The sequence below is a fragment of the Ascaphus truei genome, chromosome 5 (assembly GCF_040206685.1).
Source record: "Ascaphus truei isolate aAscTru1 chromosome 5, aAscTru1.hap1, whole genome shotgun sequence".
Lineage (NCBI taxonomy): Eukaryota > Metazoa > Chordata > Amphibia > Anura > Ascaphidae > Ascaphus > Ascaphus truei.
The window spans coordinates 157,363,006-157,384,331 of NC_134487.1; the positions used below are offsets into that span (position 1 = coordinate 157,363,006).

The 21,326-nt window shown below is 44.5% G+C and overlaps 1 protein-coding gene across 3 annotated transcripts in view; it reads left to right on the top strand.

Annotated features, from left to right (window-relative positions):
- Nucleotides 1–14,428: 14,428 nt before the first annotated feature.
- The window catches only part of LOC142495526 (organic cation/carnitine transporter 2-like), an 85,744-nt gene continuing 78,846 nt past the window's right edge, over nt 14,429–21,326 (top strand). For 2 of the 3 annotated variants that reach the window (XR_012801755.1, XM_075601121.1), the window contains exon 1: nt 14,429–15,192. Coding sequence is in view for 2 of the 3 variants with exons in the window: in XM_075601121.1 (XP_075457236.1) it covers nt 14,806–15,192 (387 nt within the window). In the remaining variant the exon portion in view is untranslated. The remainder of the gene's footprint in view (nt 15,193–21,326) is intronic. The other variant, XM_075601120.1, reaches the window with a different exon arrangement.

Sequence of the window (21,326 nt, forward strand, 5' to 3'; positions counted from 1 at the left end):
TTAGAGCTGCTGTTTCTTCCTTATTAAGATTATTTCTAGGGTTCTTTTTATCCTGCGACAATTTTTCAAGGTCCTCTAAAATCAGTTGGTGATAAACCTCTAGATAGTGTCCCTTGCTCCCAATGGGATTGAACTTTGACTTTTCCTTTAATCCGGAATGTACAAAGTTCATTCCTTCTTCCCCTGTTGATATGGGTGTGTTAATGGTGTCCCTAGTTACTGCATCCTTATTTAGAAAAAATCTTTTCATGGTTAGATTTCTTAAGAATTTGTTCGCATCCATGAACATTGTAAAGCCACTTGATTTTGTTGTAGGTGCAAAGTTAAGGCCCCTAGCTATAACTGCGTGTTGTGCATCTGTTAGAACGGTTTTACTAATATTAAAAACTCCTTTTATCTTTGATATTTCTTTTGGAGCCCTCCTTCTCCCTCTCTTTCCTCTCTTTCTCTTTTCTGTCCCTTTTTCCTTTCCTCCGTGTCTGGTTCCGCTAAAATTGAGAATTTGTTTTTTGACGGGGGGGGGGGGGGTGTGGTGTACTTTGCTCTAAAAAAGCCACTGATGCTCCATTTTTTGTTCTTTCCCATACGGGGCTCCTAATGGGTGATCTAACGGGTGATCTGCTAGTACGTCTTGCCCTCTCTGGTTCCCTATCTCTATGCCTTGAGTGGTCTCTTCTGTCTCTAAAATATTCCCTTTCCCCTCTCCATGGGGGTCTTTCCCTTTTATCTTCCCTTTCGTAGTGTGGTTTATTATCCCATCCCTGGCGTCTCTCCTGACTGTGATGATCTCTTCGATATTGGTCTCTCCTATCTCTGTGGTCATATCTCCTTTCCCCCTCCCAGAAATGTCGTGACCTTTCTTGGTGATAGTGTCTATGGGGAACATATGTTTCTCTCTCTTGTGGTGGTCTTGGTCGTTCTCTCTCCCTTCTATTGCTATCTCTTCTTCTTTCTGGACTCTTTCTTTCTAATTTAGCGGGGGACTTTCTCGCTCGTTCTTGATTTTCTGTGCGGTTAGTGGTTCTAGTGTCTGTGGAGTTTATTCTAGGTCTCCTCGGTGTGTGTGTACTGCCATCTCTACCTTTATCGTTAGTTTTATTTATTCCACTCTTATCCCATTTCTTGTTGTTGTTGTATACTCCTTCTGTGTAGTTATCCTCATCTCTTTTAAATTTTTATTTTTAGAAATGATTAAGTCCTTTTCTATTGTATCTATTTCTGTAGATAGTTTTTTATTTCTTTCATGGAATGTACTACAGTTTTTTAGAGGTTCCAATTTGGTTCTTATCCCATTTATATCTTCATCTAGTTTTTTAAGAGTAATCTGATGGTGTTCGATTAATAATTTTATAAGGTCATTACCGCAGGTGTCTAATATGTTCTCCCACCTCACCGTAAATTCGATTTCCTCTAGATCAAAGGAGGCTTTTTTGCTGACTCTTAGGCCTCTTGGTATTCTTTTAGCCTTAATGTACTCTTCTAAATAGGCTTTATCTAATAATTTTCTAATCTCCTTTTTCAGGAGTTTGTCTAGTATATCAAATTCCTCGTTTATAACTTCTGAGTCATCTCTTTCTTCGGTTATTTTCATAATGCTCTCCATATCCGTATCTCTTAATAGTCTTTTTTCAAAGATATTAGGGGTGGTTACTGTGGTTTCCATTTCTGTGGTATCCACTTCTATAAAAGTTGTTTCTAGATCGGGATCTGTGATATTAGAGTCTGACTCCATATTTTAGGAACCAGTTCTTAAAGGATGAGAAGAGCTGCCTACAGGTAGTGTGGATACTAGATAAGTTTGTTTAGAAAGGTACCCGGGCGCTATCTCTGTGTGGCTTATCTGATGTGCAGAAGTATAAAAAGAGTGGTGTAATACTGCCTGTAAATGGTTTTCGAGTGTTATCCTCTTGTGACTCGGAACCCCAGCAGGATCTATCCAGGACCCTTGTAGGTAATGAATACAAAAAGGATGGGGGAGCACAATGGTTGGAAACAGGCAGTGTTATAGAACTAGTAATTGCTTTTAAAGATGAAGCAGTTATATCCTGAGCAGGTGTGGTGGCTCAGGTGTCTAATGTCCAATTAGAAGGATAGGCACACATGGGTGTATGTGTGTTGGTGTGAAGGTGAAATAGAATAAAGGTAAATAAGACTTACACGGCCTTGTGTAAGCCCGGTCGCATCAGAGTTTCTTTGGGAGTCCCGTGTGCTTCTGATAAGGCTTTTCTTCCTGCGATGCGAGTTCTTCTTCTTGATGTGTGGGCCACTTGCTTCGTTGGTTCACAGTGCCGTTCCAGGGGGATTTCCTCTCGTATAAACAGAAAGGAGGATAGGGTTAACACATATACTTATATACACGTCAATGAGGGGGGGGATGGTGTGTTTATAGACCACCAAAAATTATATACTATATATTATAAACTGGCACTCACACGGACTAGTGTGAGTGTAATCTTATCTTGGTATCTTGTTGCCCAACCAATATCAGGTGATGAAAGGGTGGGGTATAGGGGTATTAGTGATAAATATATCACAATACTCACACGGGCCAGTGTGAGTACACACTCCTAGCGGTATCTTGCTCTTCTGTTCCAGTAGTAACTGATACTGAAGATGGGGTTAACATATGAAAGACACTAATGTCTGGAGGGTAAAAACTAACTTTAATATAAACATGAGAAATAAAAACAAAAACAAACACAGAAAACAAACGATTCTGTGGAGGTAAAAGCAAGGGGTAGACAGTATGGTGTATAGTTGTAGGGGGTCTCTCTCTTCCGCGTCCGGATGGGGAGCTACAACTACACCTCCGCCTCCTCTGTAATGTGCTATAAAATGTTCCAGGTAAAGAGCAATGCGTTTCGTCCGGAACTGGACTTCCTCTTTAAAAGCAATTACTAGTTCTATAACACTGCCTGTTTCCAACCATTGTGCTCCCCCATCCTTTTTGTATTCATTACCTACAAGGGTCCTGGATAGATCCTGCTGGGGTTCCGAGTCACAAGAGGATAACACTCGAAAACCATTTACAGGCAGTATTACACCACTCTTTTTATACTTCTGCACATCAGATAAGCCACACAGAGATAGCGCCCGGGTACCTTTCTAAACAAACATATGTATCAGTGGTACCTGACTCCAGCGAGACTGAGCCAAATCTACCCCGGCGCGGTGGACCTGTGCTGGCGGGGATGTGGTCAAAAGGGGGACATGGCCCACATTTGGTGGTCATGTCCGGAGATTCAAAGGTACTGGACTATGATCCAGATGCTCATATTGGGAGTATCGGGACTTTCTCTCCCCCTTGACCCGCTGATTCTGGTGCTGGGCAAACCATTGGAGGATGTCCCCTCCCCAATGTCCAGGCTCATTATGGCCATACTAACGGCAGCCAGGTGCTCTATAGCAGCCGCCTGGAAACAAACCAAGGCCCCCTCCAGAACCACAGTAATCAAGAGAGTAAACGAGGTGATGACAATGGAGAAACTTACAGCCATGCTCCAAAAGAAGATGCCGCAGTTCCAGAATACCTGGGACCCCTGGACGGGGAGATAAACCTCGAGAAGGCCAAATAGAGGGAACCCTGGTTCGGACAAACCCGCCTCGAACCAAAGACGAAGAGGCCAAGGTGGCCTCGGGTCACCCCCCTCCCTTTCCCCCCCCCCCCGCCCCCCCCCCCCTTTCCCTTTGTTAGTCGACCCCCGCCCTCGCCCTTTCTCTCTCTTTATTCCTCCTTCGTCCTTTCTTTTTCACCTCTTTCCCTATCTCAGGAAAATGAGAAAAAGATATTGGTCGCGATGTATCAAAACTATGATAACTGTCATGAGCACATGTTAGGCCATTACCCAGAGGTCTTTTATACCTCACAGAGATGTCTCATTGGTCAAACAATTAATAGTAGACCAATCATCTACAATAGGTAATGGTCAATGTGATAGGGAAGATGTGATCATTACTTTTAAAACAACAACTTTTACAATTAATTACCCTTTTAATTATTAATACATTGCAATACTTGCTTCACTATTTGGCGTTGTGCGCTGTTTCTTTTGTTTCCATTTCTTAGTGTGTGTGGGGTGCTGAGCCACCCCATGTGTTTATAGCAGCAGACGCCCACATCAGTTACACGGTTAGGTGATATAATTTATTTATTTTCTATACACCTTCACTGTGGTAATTGTGGTTTATTCCTTTCCACCTATTTATATGGTTTAGTCACTGCACTGTGTATATATACATATATATATATTTTTTTTAAGGTTAGATAGTAGCGCACTGTATCATTTTTGTTTTTTACTGTCTTTGCTCTTCACTGTTGCTGCACATTTAATCTTTATTATTTGTTCTGCATACATCGTTAGTATATCAATATGGTTTGGAGCTTGGTTAACTGTAGGGAGAAAAGGGAGGAACATTTCAAACTCCTCTTTACAGATGAAGTGTTACATGGTCAGCCTAAGGAACCAACTGATCTAACAGCTAAAGATCAGTTCAAAATATTAGAACGGTTATTGCTTACCGAAGGTAAACACTGGCTTGAGACTAAGACCCTACAAAGTTATTTGGATGTAGGTAGAATACCAAGAGGTCTCAGGTTTTCGAAAAGTCCTACCTTCGGTAAGGATAACCTTAAGTTTATGCAGGAGTGGAATAGAATACAGGACGAGTGTTCCAATGATCTCATTAGGTTAATAATATATGAAAGGAACCGTGAGATCAAAGACCTAGAAAAGGAGATTTTGAAAGCAATTAAGGCATTAGAACCGATAGTGATAGATACTGACTGCTCCAGACGACTTGGAATCTCGAGCGGTCCCACCGAGCACCAATACCCGCAGCGGAGCCTGGTTGCTTAAAGGGAAACCCCCTTGGGAGTGGCGTATCGCTGGATGAGGAGTCTAGGCAAGGATCCTGCTCCAGAATCAACGTAGCAGCTCCCGCTGAGAGAAGCAAGCACCAGACTCTCCTTCCAACAGCTACAGAGTGGTAACCAGTGTGATACACACTAAATGCACTTTTTCAACCTATATGATGTACGCAGATTAATTACCCTTTTAATTATTAATACATTACAATACTTGCTTCACTATTTGGCGAGCTTATATGCTTATATATATGTTGTGGGTATTTTGGGGGTTCAATTTGAGCTTGTAGGTGTTCTGTATGTTTTATAATTCTTGTGCAGCTAGTCTTGGCTGTTTTGGAGGGTGGCAACCTCCTATCCAATTGAAGCTCACTCCCTCCCACATTTAAATGGTTAAAAGCTCACTCCATGGCATCTCCAACTATCAGGGGAACTTGCCTGCATGCAGTGTGATTGTGACAAATCTATTACAGAGTGCTTTTCCTGGTAATGTACAGGTTAATAAAAGCTTCAATCAGACTTAGAACTTTTGCAACTTATATTGACAGATTTATTATAAATCATTCTTCCTGGCAATGCACAGGTTATTAAGAATTTATATTAGTGTGGGGGACCCTTGAAACGTGGTCTGCCGTGAAGTTTGGCTCAAGGGCTTACAACAATTTGGCCAAAATGTTAAACTAAAAGACCATTTTATTTATTAGTTATTTATACATGTATATTTAGGCACTGTACTGTATATAAGTTTTTCTGGATGTGCACTGAGCTTTGTCTGTGTTTTATGTTATGTCTCTGGTTTTAACTGTAGGGAGAAAAGGGAGGAACATTTCAAACTCCTCTTTACAGATGAAGTGTTACATGGTCAGCTTAAGGAACCAACTGATCTAACAGCTAAAGATCAGTTCAAAATATTAGAACGGTTATTGCTTACCGAAGGTAAACACTGGCTTGAGACTAAGACCCTACAAAGTTATTTGGATGTAGGTAGAATACCAAGAGGTCTCAGGTTTTCAAAAAGTCCTACCTTCGGTAAGGATAACCTTAAGTTCATGCAGGAGTGGAATAGAATACAGGACGAGTGTTCCAATGATCTCATTAGGTTAATAATATATGAAAGGAACCGTGAGATCAAAGACCTAGAAAAGGAGATTTTGAAAGCAATTAAGGCATTAGAACCGATAGTGATAGATACTGACTGCTCCAGACGACTTGGAATCTCGAGCGGTCCCACCGAGCACCAATACCCGCAGCGGAGCCTGGTTGCTTAAAGGGAAACCCCCTTGGGAGTGGCGTATCGCTGGATGAGGAGTCTAGGCAAGGATCCTGCTCCAGAACCAACGTAGCAGCTCCCGCTGAGAGAAGCAAGCACCAGACGCTCCTTCCAACAGCTACAGAGTGGTAACCAGTGTGATACACACTAAATGCACTTTTTCAACCTATATGATGTACGCAGATTAATTACCCTTTTAATTATTAATACATTGCAATACTTGCTTCACTATTTGGCGTTGTGCGCTGTTTCTTTTGTTTCCATTTCTTAGTGTGTGTGGGGTGCTGAGCCACCCCATGTGTTTATAGCAGCAGACGCCCACATCAGTTACACGGTTATGTGATATAATTTATTTATTTTCTATACACCTTCACTGTGGTAATTGTGGTTTATTCCTTTCCACCTATTTATATGGTTTAGTCACTGCACTGTGTATATATACATATATATATATTTTTTAAGGTTAGATAGTAGCGCACAGTATCATTTTTGTTTTTTACTTGGGATTACAAGCCTGGTTCGTATCGAGACTACTGCTTCAATATCTTGCAGTGAACCCTCCCGCCCAATACCCTCGCTAACCACCACCCGGAATTCCTTGGGAGCTAAAGACTATCACAAGTTCTTACGTGCTGATTCCGCCAAAGCCTTTGTCTGCCCTGAAGTCCCCAATGTCATTCATGTCCGACAATCCGTGTCCTGTGTCCCGTACTCTTGGACTATTACTATGCACCGGACACCTGGTGCTGCCCTTATGATGTCCCCATTCCGGAGTCCCCTGTACTTTCTCAGCTTTGGATTTCCCAGTCCCTTGGTCCCATTGCCCATGTACCGAGAACCGCAGGGCCACCGCTCTCCTTTGTGGCACTCGCCAATGTACACCTGGATTTTGGACCTAATTCTCGCCTGAGACACTTCAGGAACAACTCAATGTCTCCCAGACCTATGAATGGTCCTGTCCACCTAGGCTTCTCACCCAGAGGTGGGGTACTGTAAGGAATCCCAACAAACCGTGGGCTTTCAACGCCACCTCTCGCCTAAGGAAGTTTGGTAACAACTCCATGTCCACCAGATCTATGAATGATCCTGTTCGTCCGGAGGTCTCACCTGAAGGAGGGGGGGGGGGTATTGGCTTGTCTCCTTGTGTACTAACCTCTCTAGTTCTCGTTAGTAGTTCCTGAGTATCCTGAGGCCTGCTGCTACTCTCCATGCAGATGCCCATGTTCCATGTATCCTGAGGCCTGCTACTACTCTGCACGCAGAGGCCTGTTCCAGACTTTTGTGCTGAAGCGTTGGTTTGCCAGCTCTGGTTCCTGGTACCTGCTGCATTCTCCCTAGCAGAGGTTACCAGTTGTTTCCTGAGGCCTGCTGCTATTCTCCACGCAGAGGCCTGCTTTGGACTTCTGTGCTGAAGCGTTGGTTTTTCCCCAATGCTGCCACGCTGTGTACTTCGGCCAACCTGCTGTCTCCCCCTGCTGAGACCAGCATCATGGGCCGAGCCCGCTCCTCGCGCAGAGGCGCTTACGCTCCTAAGCTGAAGTGGGAAACTCCTGTGTACCTGTTGCCGAACTCCTGCTGAATAACGACGATGCTGCTTTCTCCAATCCTGACCCTGCTATGTACGACTATTAACTGCGCACTCCGGATCAGTCTGCGCGGAGTAAGGTCGGTGATTATATAAGGAAAAAGAGAAAATTCGCGCCAAAAAAGTTTTTTGCCTACTATTCAAGGTATGGCTTCAGTCCTTTCCACAGAATGATTCCGCTGCCTGAGTCTTTCAGAGGTTATTCACCAACCTCTGTATGAGTATGGGTAGAAAAGGGGAAATGTCCTCGGGCGCGTCACTCTGCTCCCAGCTCCACGACGTATGTTACGTGAAAAATAGAAGAGAAAGGGGAGGGCCACAATAAAAAACAACTCCAAGTTATACACACTTCTTATTTTTAGAGTGGGAAGGGAGGGGTGGTTAGGGGAAAACAGGGGAAGAATGATATTGAACACACTGTTAGGGTAGAGACACACTCACATGGAATATCTAATATCATGAGCTGGTATTCTCGCCTCAGCATGTAATGACATAGGTTGTAGATGAGGAAGTGCCCTCTGGTATAAGCGACCGATATTTTCAAGCATAGAAAGGAGATGTCGCCGGGCTCCACAGTATATCCCTCTCTGGGTTGCAGTGTTGCTTCTCGGCTGATCCCTGCTGGCAGAAGGTCTTTGTATCTGTATCTGAGGAGGAGATAGGCGGCCGGAGGAGAACATAGCCTGTGCACGGGCCTTAAGTATCCATACTGCAGCCAGAATTATCTCCATATACAGATACAAAGACCTTCTGCCAGCAGGGATCAGCCGAGAAGCAACACTGCAACCCAGAGAGGGATATACTGTGGAGCCCGGCGACATCTCCTTTCTATGCTTGAAAATATCGGTCGCTTATACCAGAGGGCACTTCCTCATCTACAACCTATGTCATTACATGCTGAGGCGAGAATACCAGCTCATGATATTAGATATTCCATGTGAGTGTGTCTCTACCCTAACAGTGTGTTCAATATCATTCTTCCCCTGTTTTCCCCTAACCACCCCTCCCTTCCCACTCTAAAAATAAGAAGTGTGTATAACTTGGAGTTGTTTTTTATTGTGGCCCTCCCCTTTCTCTTCTATTTTTCACGTAACATACGTCGTGGAGCTGGGAGCAGAGTGACGCGCCCGAGGACATTTCCCGGTGATTATATAACCCCACCTCAGCCCCGCAGTCCGGTCCCGTTTTGTGGCGAGCACAATCGTAACACCAGGGTCTTGGGTTGTAGAGAGCAGAGTAGTTGAAGTCCGTTAAGCCGTGGTCTGGGATTGGAGAGTTAAGAGTTGACGAAGTCCGTGTAGTCATGATCTTGGGTTGGAGAGGTAAACGTAGTCGAAGGTAAGCCAAGGTCGATCTCCAGAGGGGGTTCACTAACAAGCCGGGTAGGTATACAAGGAGACAAACTGCAAGACAAGACTGGAACAGGAGCGAGGCACAAGGCTACAAGTGGTTATGCTGAGCAATGCTAGAGAGTGTGAGCAAGGAATAAGGCATTGCAGCCAATAGGACAGGAGGCGGAGCGGAGGCGCGGTCCAAGCGGGAGCCGTGATAGGCACAGGAGACAAGTGGCAATCTGGTTACTTGCCGCGCAGCTGGGGAGCGGTGCACGTCGTCACGTGAGCTCGCCGCTGATGCGACACGCGCGGTGCATCCAGGGGGCGGAGTCAAGCTCTGAGGCAACTCTACAAGAGCTGCGCATGTGCACGCGCTCTGTAAACAGAGCGGGGGTGCCAAGACGGAGGGCTGAGTAGCAGCAGGTAAGGAGGGAACACGTCGCAAAGGACGTGTTCCCTGATTTCTTACAGTGGTCAGCTCTTTGCAACCTTTGGTATTTCATCTGCCCTCATTTATTAAAGATAGGCAAATTTCATTGTCAGTTTGCAGGATCTAAATTGGAAGAAGGACTATAGGTGATTTACATTAGTTGTGACCTCACTTTATTCTATTATCGAAAACACAGACACGGGCTTTCAGTTGTGCGTCACTTCTTGGACTTATCTGATCTCTGTTTCACAATGCACTTTTCTTTTAGAATCTATCACTTTTTTACTCACACAATTATTTTTTATTTGATACACAATTTTAGTTACAAAACTTAGGCACTGCAAAGGGCACAAGTTTTGCACCTTCATTTGCAAATTTATTTATGGGTTTATGGGAAGCACAACACATTTATCATGACACTAATTTTTTTCATAAGAATATTATTTTTTACAAGAGGTAGATTGATGACCTGTTAATAGTGTGGGATGGGGATGATCAATCACTTTTTTCTTTCATTCACCAACTTAATTCTAATGATTTGAACATTAAATTCACTTTTGACCACAATATACATCACGTGAATTATTTAGACTTGGTCCTGTACATTGACAATGATATGACCATTCAAACGGATATTTTTAGGAAAAATCATTCTTGAAACTCCCTCCTTTGTGCCCATAGTTGCCATCCTGGTTCACTTATCAAGAGCATTCCCAATGCTCAATTCATTAGATTGAAGAGATTGTGCACCGATAATGATATGTTTCTTTTACAGTCAGAAATATTGTCAGAGAGATTTCCAGCCAGAGGCTATAAGAATGCAGACTTTCAAGAAGCTTTTAAATATGCAGACTGTATTGACAGGAAAGATCTTGTCAAGAAGAAACAATCGTCCAATAAAAGTAAATCTCGTTCATATTCTGACATTGATAATATTTGTCCTTTATTCATAACTACTTATAATAGACAATCTAAATCTATCTGTGACATAGTTCTCAAACACTGGAACACTTTGTCATTAGACAAAGATATCTCTAGATTCATTCAAGGAGGGCCACAATTTGTTAATAGGAAGGCAAAGACACTTGCCTCTCATCTGTCACCTAGTTTGTTTGATTCCCGTTTAAGAAATCATCATTTATGGGGTATACCAACTGGGTTTTTTGCCTGTGGCAATTGCTCTATGTGTAAATTTTCTCACTGTATCAAATTCCTATTCAATGATAAAAATAAATATCGTGTTAAGAGTTTCTTGAACTGTCACACAAGATTTGTAATATATGTTTTACAATGGATGCAAGAATAGGATAGGTCGTACCATTAGGCCTTTAAAGTCCAGAATATCAGAAAACGTACGATTAATAAAAAAGAAAGATCTGCTACATCCAGTGGCCAGACATTTCTCGACCTGCTCCAAAGGAGGAATAGAGAATTTAACCTATTCCGGTATCGAACATATACCTTGCCATCCTAAGGGTGGTGACAGAGAAAATAAATTAAATAAACAAGAAATGTACTGGATATATACTTTGGATACCCTTCATCCCTCTGGTAGTAACATAGAATGGGAGCTTAAGCATTTTTTGAAGGGTTAGGTCCCCCATGAGGAGTATGCAAGGTTTATCATATGTTAAAAGATAGGCCTAATATATAGAAAAACAAAAAGAATGATTCCTGCGCTCCTACCAATTAGGCTAAAATAAAATAATAATCTCGTGAAAAAGGGTAATTTTGTTAAACCCTTTGGCCAAAGCATTTATAAGCCTGCATGCCACGACAAGGCAAACCAGTAATGCAGGTACCTACACTGACTATATGTAATAATTGTCCCATGGACCTGTGAAAAAATGTGTGAATGCCCTGAAGGGGTTAATTAAAGCATAAGCTTATGTGAGTAGTGCAATTAAAATCTGGCCAAAGTCAGTAACATAGTTACCTTACTGTAGAGGTAAACAATGGGTGCACAAATTCCCTAAAGTGAATATAATAAAACTTACACATACAGTATTTCTCTCTGTCAGACTTATACATTCACCTACTCTTCAATAGAGGGTGATGTCCAGACTGACACTGGGGAGTATTATACCTGCACTAATAGGAAAATTGGTAGGGGCTCTGTAACTGCTATGTAAAGCAGGTGAGCCAATAAACCTACCCCTGTGATGTTTCAGAGATACTATATTTAAAATGCCCATAGGGAGTATGCAGTAAGGAAAAGGATTGCCTAATATTTGCCAGAAACTGTACATATTACCGCACTCCTCCCTATAGAAGTTTGCTGCTGGTAAAAAGATAGGCCTTACATATAGAAAAACAAAAAGAACGATTTCTGCGCTCCTACCAATTAGGCTAAAATAAAATAATAATCTCATGAAAAAGGGTAATTTTGTTAAACCCTTTGGCCAAAGCATTTATAAGCCTGCATGCCACGACAAGGCAAACCAGTAATGCAGGTACCTACACTGACTATATGTAATAATTGTCCCATGGACCTGTGAAAAAATGTGTGAATGCCCTGAAGGGGTTAATTAAAGCATAAGCTTATGTGAGTAGTGCAATTAAAATCTGGCCAAAGCCAGTAACATAGTTACCTTACTGTAGAGGTAAACAATGGGTGCACAAATTCCCTAAAGTGAATATAATAAAACTTACACATATTACCCTTTTTCATGAGATTATTATTTTATTTTAGCCTAATTGATAACAATTTTTTTAAACTTTCTTGCGCGCTCAGCTTCCCCTGCTGCGTTCCCTCATCCCCCCTCCCCCCTCCCCGTGAGCGCTTGCGAAAATTTTAAGGACACCCGGCGTTCATGCTTGGAGAGCTCTCCAAGCATGAGCGCGCTCAGCGCCAGAGGGGACAAACCCTAACCCTGTTCATTTACTGTAACCCTGTACAGTATTTAAGGGTAAAAGGGGACGATAAACAGCACTCTGATAGTGTTAAATTTATGCAATTGCAGGGTGCACGGAACAAAAGGGGACCCTTACTCCCCTGTATAGTATTAACAAATCTACGTAAGTACCAGCACTCACTGTCTAATAGCTAAATGATGAAAACAGTTGTAATGCAGAATAAACATTTAATAATAAAACGAACCAGAAATAAATCAAATGTGTTTGCAGAAACCAGTATCGCAAATGGGCATATCACAAAGTGAGGGGTGGGGGGGGGGAAAAGGGGAAAAAACATGAAACACAAGGAATATACACAAAAAACGGAGAACGGCAAGTATGCTAGGGGGACAACGTTTCAAGGGACTACCTCTTCATCTGGCCCATTCCCCCTGGTCCAAAAGGTCCCAGAGGTACTTCCCTAAGCCTCCCTTCCCCTATAACTGGTCAAATCAGACACCCCTGAAAATAGATAGCAAACTTACAGCGTAGGCTAAATACAGCTAAACAGCTAATAGCAGGGCAGCAAGAATCCACTAAAGTCAATGCCAGTAGTTCAAGCACCACAAGAAACTGTGGGCAATGGTACAGTAAAGGCTGAACACAGCTTGCAAGAAAGCAGCTTGCAAAGAAGCACCAGGAGTCCACAACAGTCAATGAAAGGTTAATGGGAATAGCAAATGAAGACAGTAATCAAACCCTCTGTGGCTCTGCTCCTTGTGCTTGTGCACATTGACTGTTGTGGACTCCTGGTGCTTCTTTGCAAGCTGCTTTCTTGCAAGCTGTGTTCAGCCTTTACTGTACCATTGCCCACAGTTTCTTGTGGTGCTTGAACTACTGGCATTGACTTTAGTGGATTCTTGCTGCCCTGCTATTAGCTGTTTAGCTGTATTTAGCCTACACTGTATGTTTGCTATCTATTTTCAGGGGTGTCTGATTTGACCAGTTATAGGGGAAGGGAGGCTTAGGGAAGTACCTCTGGGACCTTTTGAACCAGGGGGAATGGGCCAGATGAAGAGGTAGTCCCTCGAAACGTCGCCCCCCCTAGCATACTTGCCGTTCTCCGTTTTTTGTGTATATTCCTTGTGTTTCATGTTTTTTCCCCTTTTCCTTCCCCCCCCACCTCACTTTGTGACATGCCCATTTGTGATACTGGTTTCTGCAAACACATTTGATTTATTTCTGGTTCGTTTTATTATTAAATGTTTATTCTGCATTACAACTGTTTTCATCATTTATCTATTAGACAGTGAGTGCTGGTACTTACGTAGATTTGCCTGCACAGTATTGTTATAACTCAGTGCCCAGGACATACTTGAAAACAAGAGGCAAGGGCAGTTATATAGTGACCACGTGCGCTACGCCGTGCACGCGCGCGGCCCTTATAATTGGCTGAGGTTAGTCAGCCCTTCTATACAAGGGCCGCACGCGCACGGCAGTGACCGTGCATCCAGCCGACAGCGGGGAAGACGGGGAATAGATTGATTTTGCGCCGCTACCGGCGCTGAAATGTATGTATATGTGTGTGTGTGTATATATGTATGCGTGTGTGTGTGTGTGTGTGTGCGTGTGCGTGTATGTGTGTATGTATGTGTGTGTCTGCACAATGTTAATAAATATTTTATTTTTAACAATGTGTTTTTTTTAAATAAATAATAAATTACACACACACACTACACACACACACAGTACACACACACACAGTACACACACACAGTACACACAGTATCTTCTCAGCTCAGAGCTCACAGCATACACACAAAAAGCATGCGGCACGTGCAGTGCACACGCGTCCGCACACCCGCGCACAGTATATAACAAGCCTAACTCTCACTGTATTACTGCCTGGTAAAGCATTTTTATAAATAAATCTATAAGGATGTGAAAATGTTAATGAGAAGCTGGATGAACCATTATCTACAGCCTCCTTCAGTTATACTCCAACAATGTTAGGTAACTGTAAAACTGTTGTGTCATTGGAAGGGAGGTGGGTGGAGAATATCGCTGAGGGGAAATATGCCACTCTGTGGGAGGAGGCTGGCACGGTGACATGTTGACAGTAACCTATCCTATTTCTTACACTCAGAGCGGTACAGACCCGGTGTTAAAGACGTTGCCTGGTGCTTTCCCTGTGTAAATATAACAGTGGGACGGGACGCCGTTGCCCCGCTTGCATTATTATGGAGAGGACAAGGCGACCAGCGATAACATCAACTGTGACAAGAGGAACAAAGCAGAGCCGCCCGGCCCCACCCCTCACCTCTGAGCTACTGTCAGGAGGTCGGGCGGAGGAGGGCGTGTAGTGTTTGGTAACAGTAATGTCATCATGAAGGCGATACAGTTGGGCTGAGCACAGTGCGGGCTGCCAGTGTCTGTGCCTGGCTGTGTCCTATTGCGCCCCATCTTGCTCCCTCCCGCAGCACAGACATGCAAGACTACGACCAGGCGACCTCGTTCCTGGGAGAGTGGGGTCGCTTCCAGCTCACGGTCTTCTTCCTGCTCAGCGCCAGCATCATCCCCAATGGTTTCAATGGCATGTCCGTAATGTTCCTGGCAGCCATCCCCGAGCACCGGTGCCTGGTGCCCAGCACCGCTAACCTGAGCGAGGCTTGGAGGAATGTGAGCATCCCCCGGCAGCTGGAGGACGGGGCGGAGAGTAAGTGCAGGCGATACAAGCTGGACATCCTGAGCAACTACTCGGCTCAGGGGCTGATCCCCGGGCTGGATGTGGAGGTGGGGGGGATAGAGCAAGAGACGTGCCTGGATGGATGGGTTTACAGCAAAGACCTCTATCAGTCCACCATAGTCACAGAGGTGAGCGAGAGAAAGCTTTCCTAGTTACTGTAATATAATGACTGGAGAGCAATGCATATGTACTTTTAGCTAGAGATGTACTATTCTCAGGACATTACCTTATTCTAACTGACTATATATTAGCAGCACCATAGTGTATGCTAGTACTGAAAACCATTCTGCATTTCTGTAGTGTTCGCACTTGGTTCCAAATAATAGAATATGATTGTATAATGCAACTTCTTAGCACCCCTATTGTTCGTGCCCTATTGTTCTTGAAAAAGTGCAGATTCATGCAGATTACACATGAACCAGTGACCTGTAGTGTGCACACGAAGAAGAGTCCTACATCTATGAACTCTTGTTGGTGCTTTCAATGGTATTACAGCCCTACTTGTTATCAAATGCTGTTTTATTCCACTAGGTATGCTTCCTATAAAAATCTGTGCACACATCCAATAGAATGTGTTGCTCACTGTAAAATGTGCGTACAACTCATATATCTAGCTTCCTTCAGAATATGGCTGTGATTCTATTAGAATGCATACAGTTTCAATAGATTGCGCACAACTTCAATTCAATGTTTGCCCTCATCCTTTAAAATATAGAACATGTATACAATCCTATTGTGGATACAATTTCAGTGAACACACATTCTTCCTATCCCTATTTTGTGTACTTCCACTAAAATGTGTTCTCTTCATATAAGAGGTGATTACACTTTAATGCTTTCTATAGAACAGTTGTTGTTGTGTGTGTGTGTGGGCGGGGGGGGTTGGGGGAACGAGGGATGGGGAGATAGAGGGGGGTAGGCTGCTGGATGGAGGGAGAGAGGGGATTGGGGAGAGAGGATCAGATGTGAGAGAAGATATGGGGGAGAAAGACAGGATGAGGAGAGAGATACAGAGGGGATATGGGGAGCAATCAGCTCCTCCTCCCTGTGTGTCTGATTGAGGTACTGTGTGTTGCCATGATGCTTTTTTCATTTCCACAAAGAATCTCAGGGACATAACACCTGAGTCGCCCCAAAGGCGTCTCCCAGAGAGGAGAGGCTCCGCAATATGCCTTCACTGCCCCTGTCTACCAAGCCAGCATGGAAGGGGTTAACAGCATGAGGACAAGAGCCACTTCAGACCCCCTGGAGTCCATCAGCCCCACCCCCTGCATGCCTGACTGATGTGCAGTGTGTTGCATGCTGCTTTTTAACATTTCCACAAAGAATCTCTCTTTGGTGGCTGCCAAAGGGCAACCAAAGGGTGTCGCCGTTTGCTGTAGTTCACTGCTGTTTGGTAATGTTACAGCTGCTCTATTGCATCTAAAACTCACCAACTCTCTTATCCCCTGTACCCAATTTCTTCTGACCCTGCCTATAGATTGTGAGCTCCTTGAGGAAGGGCCTCTTAACTTTAATCAGCCTGTAAATGTTACTTATGCCCATAATCATATATCTGACTGTCCATGAATTATCTGTAAACACTGTGTGTAACATTTGTTCATTTAATGCAACCATTTATTATTAGAACTCTGGCTTTTCTTTTCTGTCTCTGATGTAACGTAACTAACTGTATTTAGTTGTAGTTCTCAAACTGACTGTAAAGTATTGTGATGCCCCCTTAAAGGAGCAATAGTCTGTTTTTTTTTTTTTTAATAGTTCTGTAGTATTATATAATACTACCTTTTTTTAATTTTAAAATTAAACTCTTAATGCCATTTTTTATGAGTTTTAACATACTGAGCATCCTTTGATTTCCACAGCAGGTTTTAGCACCTCCCCAGCAGTGCAAAGACATTTGTAACACTTTCCTGTTTGTGATAATTTGTTGCCAATATTCCCAGCCATTTGAGCTGTAAACTGTAGCAATAGATAACTTTACCTTAGTAATATAAGTGTACATTGTAGCTGCTGAGTTACACCGTGAAGGATTTATTGAAACTGAAAGGCAGCCCTGGGAAACATGATTTCGCTGATCGATCACAGGAGAACCAATCGATCGTCAGTTTAGGTAATTAGTTTTCAATCAAGGTAATTAAATGTTTATTAGAACAAAAAAACTGCTTTTCTTTTTAAGTGGAGGCCTGTATTCAGTTAAAAAAAATAAATGATGATTATGATGAGAGGATGGTGTAGGAGAGAGAACGAGGCTGGGGGGAGTGGAGAGGGAGAGAGACCAGTGACATTTACGTACAGTATGTGTAATAAGGAAAGCTCAAGAAAAAAAGTTGTGTGTGCTGTGCACGCGCATAGTAAGTGAAACTTCTTTGACTTTTGTCACAGAAATTGTATTTGTGTTGGTGATGTTTTAATTAAAAATCAAAATACAATTTCATTGACAAAACGCAAATAAATTTGACTTATAACGCGCGTGCTCGGCACACATCCCCTGTATTAGCTATTTGCACTAAGTGTGAATTCCTTGTGTGTATGTGTGTCAATCAGTGTGTGTGTGTGTGTGTGTCAGTCAGTGTGTGTGTCAGTCAGTGTGTGTGTGTCAGACAGTGTATGTGTGTATGTCAGACAGTGTATGTGTGTGTGTATCAGCCAGTGTGTGTGTGTATGTGTATCAGTCAGTGTGTGTATGTGTGTTTCAGTCAGTGTGTGTGTGTATGTGTGTCAGTCAGTGTGTGTGTGTATGTGTGTCAGTCAGTGTGTGTGTGTATGTGTGTCAGTCAGTGTGTGCGTGTATGTGTGTCAGTCAGTGTATGTGTGTATGTATCAGTCTGTTGCTAGGATACGGCAGGTGCTGGGTAGACAATTACCCTCTATTGGCTATAGAGGGCAGGGTATTTGCCCACAGTGCACAGATTTCAGGGCAGCTCCCTCTTTGCACATGAACACTGACAGGAGAGGGTTTCCTGGGTGGGGACAGTGACAGGAGAGGGTCCCCTGGGTGGGGACAGTGACAGGGGAGGGACTCCTGGGTGGGGACAGTGACAGTTGAGGAGGGACCCCTGGGCGGGGACAGTGACAGGAGAGGGACCCCTGGGTGGGGACAGTGACAGGAGAGGGACCCCTGGGTGGGGACAGTGACAGGTGAGGAGGGACCCCTGGGCGGGGACAGTGACAGGAGATGGTCCCCTGGACCCTGTGCCTCATACATCTGTCCTTAAGCCCAGGTCACAGTCCTGAGCCAGCCCTGGCATTCTATCCCCCCATTACTCCCTGCCTGAGGTCCCGTCCCAGGGGTGGTTGCACTCATTGTCTCACAAGTGAACCTGTCTCCATCCAGGAGACTGGGGACCCGGAAGTGTGTGTTCAGCAAGAACCACAAGTACCACAATGCACTGAGCGGGCTGGAACCCGGAAGTGGGGGTCTCAGCCTGACATGCGCCCATTCGCTGCACCCCGATTATGTGACCCTTTCCCCTGCCTCCCGCTCGGACATTATTGGGGGTCTCCCTCACCATGGCTCCTCCTCGCAGCTGCTGCTGCCACCGCCGCCCTTCGGGCCTTCCTCCCGGCAGGCCTCGCTGCTGCCGCTCTCCAGACCTTCCTCCCGGCAGGTCTCGCTGCTTCCGGCCACCCCGGTACCGGAGGGGGCACAGGACAGGGATACTGTAGCCCGCGCCAGAGACATCAGAGCGTTTCCTGCTGCAGGAGGCTCCCAGCGGAGGTACGGGGCCACAAGGGGGTTACAGGAGGGTACGAAAATGCGCGTGGGGCGCTCTTCCTCACCCCCCTCTGATGGTGCTGTGGGGGATGCATTCCCTTGCACAGCCAACACCAACAGCCTCTTCTGCCGCCATCACAGCTGCGCATGCACGGCATGGGAGCGGGAGCGGCAATGGCGGACGCTGACTCGCCCCCGATAGCAGCACAGTTGCGCAGCATACAGACCCCGCAGCCATTGGTGTTGGCTTCCTCCGGCAACCGGGTCAGCGGCCTCCAGCCCCCTGGGGAGCTGCTGTAACAATGCATCTGGGGGGAATGGTGGCACGCATGTGCTGGAGCGACCAGGGCTGAGGGGAGGGGTTAGCCAACACAACAGCGCATGCGCGGCATGGCAGCAGGCAGCCAGCGGGGAACAGCAGCCATTAGGAGCGGCGCCGGCGGCAATAGATTAATCCAATTCCTGAAGAAGCCACAGCGAAACGCGTAGAATCGATCTGCTGTGGGAGGTGACTGAGCTGGGGAGAACATTGGAGCTAGGTGCTGGCACAGAGACGGACACACAGGGCAGCTTCTTCCGCCCAAACCCGAGACGTCACAGGACGTGACGCGGATACACGTGACGCATGCGGAAGTGCTCCGCCGCTCCTGGAGACACCGGCCCTCTCCTACTACAGCTGTCCTCTCCCTCGAACGCATAGCATATTGGAAATGTGAGTGCATCATGCATATGTTTGTTCATTGCTGCTAATACATTATTTAGACTATACTGTACCATTGTGCGTTCTCTCTTTTCTTCTACATAAACCTTGGGAGTTAAAACTTGACCACAAACAAGCTTCCTGACACGCTATCAAGACACCACTCTGAGGGGGAATCCATTAAAGGGCTCCTATCAGAGAGAGAAGTGTCTCTGATACGCCTTATATTGACATTGTCAATTGTGCGTACCACCATTGCAGAGACATATATACTTTGAGACTTCATTTGTTTATATCATCTGCACTATTATATATTCTTTCTTTCATGTTCACGAGACACACAGCGCTCCGCTCAAATTGTCAACCTACCAAAGATCTACCTGGACCTGGACAGTCCGTTTAAAGGGTGTAGAGCTGCTTTTCATTTTTGTATTTCACATCACTATTATATTCACTTTATATTGGTGGAGGTTATTTATCATATTATATGATATACATTTAAAATGAATCCCTGTCACTTGCACTGTATAGACAATATATTTTTTCACTTTAGTTTAAGAAGCGCCCGGTTTTTATTCTTGTTTCTGAATGTATATGCTGCCTGTAAATATATGTGCAGTTTTTATAAAGCATGCACATGGTTTTACTTGGATGTGAATGTGCAATGATGTAGTATTTACGGAAGTCCTTTAAATAAGTGTTAATTTAATTGGTGTGGAACCTTCTGCATGTGAGACTGGTCTTACTGGCTTTGCAATTTGAAGCTGGGGTAGGAGTCATTGGCACCTTAAATAAGTTACAGTGGGTAAAAAAGGGTGTGTGTGCCAAGCACGCTCATTTTAAGTGAAACTTCTTTGTCTTTTGTCACTGTTTTGTCACAGAAATTGTATTTGTGATGGTGATGTTTTCAATTAAAAATCCAAACACAATTTCAGTGACAAAACGCAAAGAAGTTTGACTTAGAATGCGCGTGCAAGGTACACACCCCCTGTTTTAGCTATTTGCACTTCTATATTTATTCAAACTGTGAATTCCTTGTGTGTGTGTGTGTCTCTCTGTGTGTGCACGTGTCTGTGTGTCTCTGTATGTTGGTGTCTCCATCTCCCAAGTGTGTGCTGCTGCTCCTTTACATGCCCCGAGTGTCGGTGGCTGCTGAGCATGCGCAGAGCGCCGGCTGATGCGCTTGGGCCGAGCGCTGGTGGCTGCTGCGCAGGCACCGAGCGCCGGCTGCTGTGCAAGCCCCCGAGACTCCTGTGCATGCGCCGAGCGGCTGCGCCAACAGCCTCTTTTGCCCACAATGACATGCGCCGACGGCCTCCTTTTGCCCACAATTAAGGCTCTTCCATCTCTCCAAGAACGACATTTGTGCCAGCTAAGAAGTTTCAATTTAAAAAAGTGACGTTCCAATGTGCGGGAAACAGTTTCAGGCGATGAGAAACTTGCTTGTGCAGCCAACACAACATAGACAAACAAATTCCTCAAAATGCAGGACTCCTGTAGGACAGAGGTACAAAGTAGACTTATACTCACAAGTTCACAATACAATTCTTCATTTATTGTACTAGCCAAGAACAGGGGGGAAAAAACATTGCAGGTCCCATATGGGACCTGAAACGTGGGTTCTCGGCTGTTATAGGCTGTTACAATAAATTAAGAATTGCATTGTGAACTTGTGAGTATAAGTCTACTTTGTACCTCTGTCATACAGGAGTCCCGCATTTTCAGAATTTTTTTCGGGTGAAAATGACAAAAAACAGCCTGACAATGAGGAGAACATTGAGAAGGTTGAAACAGTTGTCTGTGAGTAGGTTTACTGGTTATGCACTTTCACCCAGGCTGTGCTAAAA